This window comes from Rhea americana, unplaced genomic scaffold, assembly GCF_003343005.1.
Source record: "Rhea americana isolate MKP2758 unplaced genomic scaffold, rheAme1 scaffold_383, whole genome shotgun sequence".
Lineage (NCBI taxonomy): Eukaryota > Metazoa > Chordata > Aves > Rheiformes > Rheidae > Rhea > Rhea americana.
In genome coordinates, this window is record NW_028186516.1 from 331033 (window position 1) to 341522 (window position 10490).

The 10490-nt window shown below is 36.9% G+C and overlaps 1 protein-coding gene across 1 annotated transcript; it reads left to right on the plus strand.

Annotated features, from left to right (window-relative positions):
* Positions 1-5710: 5710 nt before the first annotated feature.
* GKN2 (gastrokine 2) lies at positions 5711-9231 on the plus strand. The gene is made up of 6 exons (XM_085313363.1): positions 5711-5785; positions 6112-6165; positions 6708-6839; positions 7359-7469; positions 8343-8496; positions 9130-9231. Exons 1-6 carry the CDS (start codon positions 5711-5713, stop codon positions 9207-9209), a joined length of 606 nt encoding a protein of 201 aa, XP_085169489.1. The 3' UTR covers positions 9210-9231.
* The last annotated feature ends 1259 nt before the right edge of the window (positions 9232-10490 follow it).

Sequence of the window (10490 nt, forward strand, 5' to 3'; positions counted from 1 at the left end):
TAGCAAGAGCTGGAGCCAGGAAAATTCCAAGAGTAGTAGCAATCACAACCTGAAATGAACATTCGGAACTTACCACACTAATCCTGTGACTGCTCATACTGCATCAAGTTATTTGCTTCCTTTAAAATAATCTTGACTTCCTGTTTAGCTTTATGTACATGCTCCACACTTTTCTGATGTTGGGTCTAGCTGAAGAGTATTTAAATATGCTGAAGAAATTATGTGTTAAAATGGCCATAAACCAGATTTTAAAATTCATATAAATTGCTGTTAACCTCAGCCGAAGGTTAACGTAAGAAGCAGAATGTTCACATGAGAAGATCATTTAAACACAGTAGACTCCTTGGAAAAAGGTGGGCTGAAATTTTTMATTTTTTAAAAGGCACGAACTATTCCATCTGAGCTTCTGGGTTTCAGACATGGAGCAGATCCATGTAACACGGATGTGCATGTGTGCCTACTCGTGAACATTTAGAATATGGGTACTTGGTTGAGCTCTGTACTTAGAACATTGCAGAAATATGACTTAAGCGTCCTCATAATGCATTTCATGCGGCCAGACACAGAGATAATAGCATAAAGGCAAGCACAATCTTTTTCCATACAGAAAACCGTAATATCAAAGATTTTGTTACTTCTTTTAAGATACTATAGTTACAGTGACTCTCACTTGTTCAGATTTCTCTAAGGTCAAAACTACTGCCAATATATTTTAATGTAAGATTTAAGGTTGCTATGATAAATTGTTTTGTAGTAATGCTTACTGTTAACAATTATTCTCTTGGAGACAGTCCCTCAAATATTGAATCAATCACAAAATTCATTGACTTCAAAGGAGAGGTTTTTTTATGAGTGAGAGCCAAGTGTGACTCAGAATATTTAGCACTAATATTTTGGAATTTATCCTGCAACGACTGAAGAGTGCTAGTACCATTATGCTTCACAGACATGCACTGGGAGTCTCACGTCTCGTCGTTCTTCTCCTATGCTCTGATCAGATAGCTGTGYCCTAACCTCATATAACTCAGTAAGGCTATTTATGACTCGCCCTGAGAAGTTATGAATAAGACAATATTGCCCTTTCTAGATCTTACATGCGCACATCACCCTTGTATCAGAACACTTCGCTCTTCTAGTTTTGAGTAGGCACATGGAGTGAAATCGCTGCCAAAGAAGAATTTCACCAGTGTAGTCGCAAAGCTTTTGCCCCTTTTGCTATGTAATCCTTATGGAAACCAGAAGTATAGTTCAGTAAGTGCCAAGAGAGACTCAGAATAATTTTAAAACTGTCCAGCTTTAACACTTTTATGAGAAAGTGATACATATACTTACAATTAACTTCATTTTGATGGTAGGAAAGGCAAGTTCTGCTGGTAATTGATGTGTACTCATGTACTCTTTTTATACACTAATGTGCCAAAGTTAAATGTTAAAATAGGTTTATCTTCCTGGCAGATATCCTCTGTTCACAAAATTGTGACGTACCTCCTGTGATACAGATCTGATAACAACAGGCTGTGATACCAGCCTGATTGAATTCATTGCAAGTGGGAAAATGAAAGAAAACTTTTAATGGTAAGTTCAATATATTTCATTGATATTTTAATAATAACTTTTAAAAAATTAATCAGAATCACAAAACTAAAACTTAATAAAAAGAATTCCTAGTGACATTTTCTGCCTACATAACAAAGGACTCGGCCTAATCGTTTTTATCCACGGTTCATAAAATTTTTAAAATAGCAAGACTTCTATCTCCATTCATTTAAAAGATAGTAAGTCGTGTCTCCAGAAATCATGAGATTAGCTCTAAATCATAGAATTCATTGAGTTCTTCTTTTGTTTACCTTCCTTTCTGAATCTTTTCAGCACTTTTTAGTCTTTTAGGATTTGCTTACCAATCTTGAGGCTTGGCCTCTGTATTTTTACAGAGATTTTTAACAGAAAGGGAATCTGATTACAAACTGAGGGCTAATTCTAGAAGTTAGACCATCAATGAGAGATAAGAAAAACTCGGTAAAGGGGAAGTAGTAACAACGGGCTTTTATATTAATTATTATTTAGCAAGTAGATTTTTAAAATGTTTATTTGAATTTGATAATTATATATAGAACCACTCTATAGGATGAGTTATCTACCTTTTTTGCTTGTGAGTGGAGAGCTCTGTTTTTCACTTCCACTCTGCAGTTTACATGAGGTATAAAATAATGGTGGATGAAACCAGTAAGTTACTAAGTGAAATGATTTGTGGATGGCAAAGAGACAGGCATGTCTTTAGCCTCCAAGATCAAACAGACACAGAATAGTCTATTTTCTATGTCACAAAATCCTGTCGTAGACTCTGAATACTTAATTAATCAACTAGTTCTCACGAGAAAGGCATTGAGAAATCAAACTATATTATGCTAATTCCTGTGGTGTCATCAGCAATGAGCTGGAAAGCAGCTTTGTCTATTTGTTGCAACAACCATGGCCAGTTTGGCTATTGTAATAAAATACTTTGAGGTCTGAATCTCCAAATCCTCCATCAACTTTTGATTACTTAAATAGCCTATATGGCAAACATACAGAGCTAGACCATCTGACATCATGACAAGCTTAAGAAACTAATTAAAATAGAAGAGGCCAGGAAAAAGGGGAAGGAGGGGGAAGTCTTACTGTATAAGGTTCTGTTCTTTGCCCAGTACAAGCTTGTATCTCTGTCTCATTTTTAAAGCTTTTTCCAAAGCGTTCTCTTTTTCTTTACTAAATCGTTGTATCAATGTATAGCAACCTGTTATGGCTGGGAATGATAGGAGTTTTGACCCTATTCTCAAACTATTGTTTTGTTTTGCACACACACGCTTACATTTTCACATGTTTTTSCTTGTGTCATTTTCTAGCAAGAGTAAAACTACTGAAATTATTGTTAGATTGGTCCTAGAAGCTTGGGTTTTGACTATTCGTTTGATTAAATTCTGCTTGACCTGACCCTTAGCCATGCAGAATTTTCTAGGCTGTGTCACCCTTTTTTGATCTAATGTAAGTGTGGCCAGTTGTATGCAAAGGTGAGTGCAGAGAATTTTGTTGATTTTTGAGGTGTTGCTTGATTCTTTACATTTCTCCCACTACTTTCTTACTCCCTGATAAGGCAAATATTTATCAAAGTACCTGAAAAAAAAACATGAGTCTCYAGGAGAGGGTTTTTTATGCCAGCATTATTCCCACCTGAGCTTGATTGAATGAATCTCCATTATGTGTTGAAATTCCTGTTTGGTAATCAGTCTTGGACTGAAATTGTGTAAGTCTACATTTCAATCYATGTTCAAGGTTCTTTTGTTTAAATTATTAGTGGATGGTGGTGCCAAATGGTGGGCCAAACTCTCCTTGCAATTTTACTTAAGTAAATTGCGAGCCATTCTGTAATTTAATCGTATTTCACTGGAGTAAATTATAATGAACTTGAAAATATTTGACTTTATGAAAATATCAAATTAACAATTTCCTAACAATAATTAATGTTGCTGTGTCGTAACACTGACTCGCAGAACATATTGCTTTGTTCCAAACATTAGTCAAATTCCATTTCTCTGGGCTTCTCTGTGCTGATACGGCAATCTGACCCCAAGTGTAACAGTTGAGGAAAAAGTGATTTCATTTGGGAAAAAGTTGGAAGGTTTCCACTTAGACCGAAAATGTCCAAAGAAAGAAGAATACCTTGAGAAATGTGAGCATCATCATAGGGGTTCAAATTCACTAAGGAGTTCTGAGACTACACCATTCTCTTCCTAAGCCAAACCTCACTCCAGCTGACAACTGACAAAACTGAAAATTATTTTCAAGGAAATTTGAGCATCTTATAGCCATTCTTATGCAGCCATTTACTTCAGTTATTTAAATTAGATAATCTCTTAAAAGAAAGCGGCATAGTATTGCCCCTCGGGGAATGTACACAGATTTCAAGTGTATTAAYGGGAGATGTGCAGATGCATGGTGGAGAGAAAGTCTCCCAAAAGAAGGGCTTTCCTATTAGAAGGATATACAGAGTCACTTTGAATAATATACCTGAGTCAACTAAAAATATCTTCTCTCTTGTAATAAGGTTATTTAGTAAAATTCTCTTTATAAATTAATCTTTATTTTTTTACCTCATAGGATTGGATCATAAGATTTCACCTTGTCCAGTATAAAGTGAAAATTGTCAGTGAGCTAATGGCTGCTGTTGTAGTTCTCCTTCACTAAATACTGCTGATTTTGCATATTGCGCTGCTCTTACGTGTGTAGAGGTGGGTGTTCATGTTTAAGAGAGATCTGAAGCTTGTACTTCAACCCTGTGAAAGTATCTCAAAAGAAATTAAAATATGAAGACATAATGATTACGGAAAAGTTAATTTCAGCTTTTAATTTTAGCTTGTAGTGCCTGAATCCTACTATGAGCATATGTGGAAGACTCACTTGACTACTAAAATATGTTTTGTGAGTATTGCCATCATAACTGCAATCTTACAAACGGAAGAGTCATTTGAGAAGAATGGGGAGGGCCAACTTTCAACAGGAGGATAACATCAATCTAATTAATTTAGTCTTATCTAGCCATGCTTGTCACATAAGTTTTGTATCGGTTCATATATCCTGATATATTGCAGAGCAGCATGGCTTTGCTACATTCAAGATCACTTTTTTGTGCTAAGTTATGTGGAATAAAGCAAGTACGTGGAAATTCCTCTTTTTCTTGAGGCCTGTTTGCAGGGCAACATTTCCATGTAACTTCTTTCACCTCTTTTCTGATGACAGACATTACAGAAATTTGTTGGCTATTACTTTACGCTCTCATTTCATCACAAGAGAACAGGCTTCAACTGTGATATTCTTGTAAAAAGTGGAGTGTGATTCCTCAAAGGACCTGCACTGGCTGATGTTGAAGTCACTGGGAGATGAAATAAGGAGTCCAGACAAGTTCATATTCATAGGAGAACATTTCTTTACAATATCATGCAGTCAATGTGGTTTTGATAAAATACAGAGAATAGTGGTAGCTTTAAAGAAGGAATCCCCATCCAGCTCCTTTTGACTTGTGACCTTGGGCAAACCACATATCCTCTTGTGTTTTGTTTTGTTCCCTTTTGTACTGGTGAGGCTAGTAGTTATTCAGCTTGTGTCTCTGAAGCACAAGTATTATCCCTGACTATGTCAGTAATATAAATATGTGATATGCATCATGGCAACTAATCAAAAATGAGCAGCATTTTTTGTTAGAAAAGGCCATGCACATACTTGTTGGAGGAAATGGATGTAAAGTTGGTCTATTCATTAGCTGGCACTTAGGCTACCATGATATAGTATTTCTTTCCAGGATTTGTCTGCAGAATATCAGGGGGCCAGGAAATATATCTCAGAGGACAAAGTGCAGTTGAATAAATCAGTAACAGAGTCTTTCCTGATACCATTTAATTCTGGGTAAGTATCCTGTTAAATATTGAAAACTTGAACCAGCGAAAGTTGAAACACCACCAGAGTTTAAACCAGTAAATAATAGCCATTTGTAGAGTGATTCATTTTACAAAGGCTGACTTATTGAGTGCTTTTGACATATCAGGATCAGGTTATCTGTGCCAGCCCAATATTCAGATAAAAAGGCTTACCATGGTGTGGCATGTAGATATGGAATGCTCGAATCAWGAAGAACATTTGTCAAGTGTTTCCCACACCTACAGTAAGATATAAAAGTTGAATGTCTCTGGGATTCTTCAACATTTTCACTTTCTGCAGCCTTCCGTTCCTATCTGAAAGAAAAATGAACAGATTTGTGAGTATACACATTTTATTGAATTTATATTTTATAAAGTTCCTTTCTAAAAGCAAAAAAATACAGAAAACAAGATGTTCTAATAAGGAGTGCAATACTGGGGCTAATGATATGATCTGTGTACTGTTTCTTCTGTTCAGTGGGAAATTGCATTTCTTATATGTGCAATAGTCTCCTTGAACTCAGTGGAAGCACTGTTGGAGTAGAGAATGCATAACTTAATTCCATTTTGGAAGTGTGATTTATTACATTTTATTGAGCTCTGTCCTGCTGGTGTGGCACTRCCCTATGTTTCTGTTGAGTATGAATGCTTATTCCTTTTATAGGCTGCAATTCTCGCTTTGCTGGGAGTCTTTTGGACTCAGACTTCTGCATTACAAGTAAGTAGACTGTCAAGCCTTCTACTGCATGTACTTGTGTAAAATGCATTAGATTCTTGGGCATGGGGCAATATAATAGGAAGAAAAGCCCAGAGGAAACTAACAAGATGCTTATTGCCAAGGAGAGAGGAAAAATAGCCTTTGCCAAAGGAGACAATCATACAAGCCAAAGAGGTGGCTCTGCGCAGCCATATAGCAACAGGAAATTCTAGGAGTGTAGACCATTAGTTCAAGCTATGATTTGGAGACTGCCACAGACTTCTCATGAAAATCCCTGCTGCCACACACAATGACTAGACTGCCCCATGTTGTTCACCCCTTCCTGCAATGTGGCTTGGCTTTGTCCTCTTCTCTTCCACCCTGAACTGAACTCTTGGGCAATTAACCTCCACCTTGAGGGCCTCCTGAGATTGCCAGAGAGTGGTAAAGTGACTTAGAATTTATGTGAAGCAATCACATTTGATTATCTTTCATCTGTATTGCACCTTTTAAAGATAGAAGGTTGATAATGATGAACAACTCTTTTGTGTTTTGTACCAAAGACCTTCTACTTGGGAGAACCTGGCAATTCTTATGTCACTGCAACTATGACTATCGACAATGAGAAGAACGTAGCTGATGTCCATGTCCGTTCTGGCGCATACTCCTCTGATACCATTTTTGACTACTGGCATGTAAGTAAATCCAAGAATCTGCCTAGATTCAAATAATCTCTGTGAGGAATTTTTAAACATGGAAAAATCATTTTAGTGTATTTTCATCATGAGCTGTCTTTAAACTCTCTTTCATTTTAGACTACCATCACTTCTCCTCCCCTTATGCCATCTCTTTGTCTCAYACATATGATGATGCAGTTTTTTAGATTAGTCTTACAATGAAACCCATGGTGGGTTCATGAAAGGGAGAAAAACGTCATTAAGTGCAGTGCAATAGAGTCAAGATCAGGCAACCATTGCTCATGTATAACAAGTACAGTAGAAATCCATGGAAGAAGATAATTTCACTATTATAGAGAGACATTAGTACAGGGAGGCCGCTTCCATTCCCCAAAGGTGACATTGTAAATGCAAAATCATGATAGATAGTGTAACAACTTTATGTTATTTATTCACCCTAAAGAATAGGGGAAATCACCAGATGTGAGTGGTAGCTGCTTTTAATGAATTAAATTAACTATAATTATTTTATCACAGGGATATGTTGCAACGAGGTTGTTTTCACGTAACGCTTGCTTTATCCTGAAAATGGAGAGAGATTTCATCCCAGAGCTGCAGGAAATTGGACGTCTGGCTTTTGAGAAACAGGTGATTTTATGGAGAGTCTTGTACTGTATATAAGAAAGTTGTGGTGTTGGGTGGTATAACAGAAGCCCTCCGTTCTACCATTAAGAGCAGTTGTTGTTCTGAGGAACCTTTTTTGTTGGATTTGCAATGATGAAACAAAGAACGACAAGATGAAGCCTCAAGGGAATATCATATACAATATTATTTGAAGATAATGAGCAATCAAGGCCCACTCTGCAGTTTTACAGTGGATGGTAGTTATAGTTGGAACTGTAAGATCCTGTGTCTGTGGAAATAGTGTGATTGAATATTTTTGGGTAGTCCTACTACGAATTCACATAAACTTTTTCCTTTTTTTTCATTGTCAAGCTAACGTTTTGGGGATGAGATACTTGAAGTTATTTTGTTTTCAGAACAGAATTTGGAAATCAATTTACTTTGAGCAGACTGTGACTTTCCTACTCAAACAAAACTTTCATGATGATGATTAGGAGTATTGCCTGAGATGAGCATCATCTCTGGCCCATTTTGTGACAGTYTAACACTAACACTTCTACAGCAAAGTGTACTAATGCACTTTTTAAAATGCGTGTGCAGACTGGGAGGATTAACAATGTGCAAATTGTTTAACTGTATCACAGTCAATTAACATAATTTATTATTATGTTAATACAGTTCAATTTTTCTATGTTGCTAGAATTACTATCTAGTGAACTTTGTTTACAAACAGATTTTAAAATATGTTTTTTATTTAACAGCTTGTAGCTTTCTCAGCTAATGCTTTGTATTAGGCCAAAGAAAGATAATTTTAGATTTTGGGATTTTCTCACAGGACTGGTTACTATATTGAAACCAAAGCTACATTGCTGATGAAATTTAATGTTTTCTCTTTAGACTTTGAAGAAGATATACTCCTCAAAGAATGTGTGGGTACAGTATGAACCTGGCAATTCAATGTTAGGGAATATGAAGGAATGGCTTGTCTATGGTAAACCCATTGAGCATCTCTGCAGAAATCTGCCTCTCTACAGGCTTGAAAAGATTGAAGGTAAGGAGCAAGAACAGAACATAAACCTTCCATTACAGGCAGCATCCAAGCACCTTTCTACCTTTCTTCATACCTAAATCCCCGTGACACCTTGTAACATAGCAACATATTGCCCCATTTTAGAGAAGAGGAGTAAAGGGCCTAGTACGATTGAAAATGTAAGGCCTTGTGATGCTTTGGAAAATCCTGTAAAGCACTTTTCTCGTCTTTAAGTRTCTAAAAAATCCTATGAAGCACTTTTTTCATCTTTAAGCATCTAAATASCTGAAACAGCTGTCTGGGAGTGGTTTGCTCGTGGTAGCAGAGGAAGCGACTGTGTAACAGCTGCACCCAACTTGTGTCTGATGATATAATGGTCCCAGAATATACCTAGCATATGCCAGGATGCTACCTGGTGTACACTGGTTGTAGGAAAGCAGGAACAGAAAGGTGGTTTAAAGCCACACAGATATTTCCTTGCTTTGAGTTATACCATAAAAGTTTTACATGGTACCCTTTCAGACCAATGGGAGCCTTGAAGAGGGTCATAACTGGGGATGGAAATATCTGTTTGTGTAACTAACTGACTTTTTCCTTGCTGGATACTGGGAACTTGTCACTGAAAATATCTTCATTTTCTTGTTTCTGTTTTAGCACCACTAAATTCTCGTGGTTGTGCCAACGCAGGAATTCCAAGCATTTTGGGCTTTAAAATCTGTCCAAAAATCAACTAGACTGGGTCTTGACAGTTCCACTCCTTGGAAGTGGTTTGTTTTCCCGTGTGCTTCCCTGACTGCAACCATGTTCTTAAGTTGGATCAGATCTTAACTATTAGACTCAATTGGCCTATCCTAATCTTTGAACACAACATGACTACAATGCACAAATAAAGATACTGCATTTAAAAGCTTTGTTCTTTTCTTCATCTAAAAACAGAACAAAAATAGTTGTGTTTAAAGTTTAGCTAGCTTCTCAGCTAGTCTTGCGCTATAAAAAGCAGGGAATTTATTTTATATAGAAGAGAGAGAGCATATGGGAGTGTGTCTGGAAATGCCTGAGTATCTGTGCATGCGTGTGCCTTTGTGCTTTTTAAACAGTTTTTATAAGTTAAAACAGTGATTATCCTAAGATATCTGAATAATGCCAATTATGTGCTTCCAGCTTAAAAAGCAACAACAACAACAACAAAAAAAAAACAGGTGATTAAAGGCATGACTGGGATCCCAACAGTGGTATCATTGGATGCACACTGTCAGGCAGCTGAAGTATGTCAAGCATTTGGGTGGGGGGCAGAATTAATACACATTCCAGTCACATCTCCAACTCTGCTACAATTAACCTTTCTTGATCCTTGTATCAGTGAACAGGAAGGATCTATGGTCCCTCACTGCCAAGGACACTGATTTATCTAGTTGCCTGCACTGCCCTTTAATCCAAGATCTTTTTACCATTGAACTCATTCCACTGAGAATCTCCCACTACCTAACATTTCCCAGTGTACAAGACTATTCCTCAAATCCTCAGTTGTGTCACTTTTGCCAGTTGTGATGGTTTTAAAATCAGAGATTACTGGGAAAGAGTTTCAGGGCTAAGGGGAGAAGTTTGTTTTCATTTAAATGGCATTTAAATTAAGAGACTGTTAAATAAGGAGGAATGGCAGATTTGGACCTATCTTGTCTGATATTTGAAAATAGTTTTTGAAATTGCATCAAGTAGTGAAAAGGAGCAGCTTTTTCATAAAAATAGCTTAACATAAGCAAATTTTACCTTACAGGACAGAATTTCCAGAGAAAAATAGCGTCAAATATGCTGGAGAATCAAGCCCACTGTTTGAAACAAAAATTGTGTGGTTTGAGCTAGCAAGCCAAAGCTGTGAATCCGAATGTCCCCATTTGTTAGGTCTTCCTACTCTTTTTGTACTTACAGTGGATAGTAGTTGAAAAAATCATCCCTTAAGTTTTAGAGGAAGAGAACTTGCCTCTTGAGTGTGTCTCTAAAACAACTCAGGAGCAAAT

What these genes read in the sequence shown, in the direction of transcription:
- GKN2 (XM_085313363.1), top strand. Translation starts at nt 5,711, where the DNA reads ATGTCTCTGGGATTCTTCAACATTTTCACTTTCTGCAGCCTTCCGTTC. An exon ending in CTCAGACTTCTGCATTACAA is followed by an intron (nt 6,166 to 6,707) that starts GTAAGTAGACTG and finishes TTTGTACCAAAG; the next exon opens with ACCTTCTACTTGGGAGAACC. An exon ending in GTCTGGCTTTTGAGAAACAG is followed by an intron (nt 7,470 to 8,342) that starts GTGATTTTATGG and finishes TTTTCTCTTTAG; the next exon opens with ACTTTGAAGAAGATATACTC.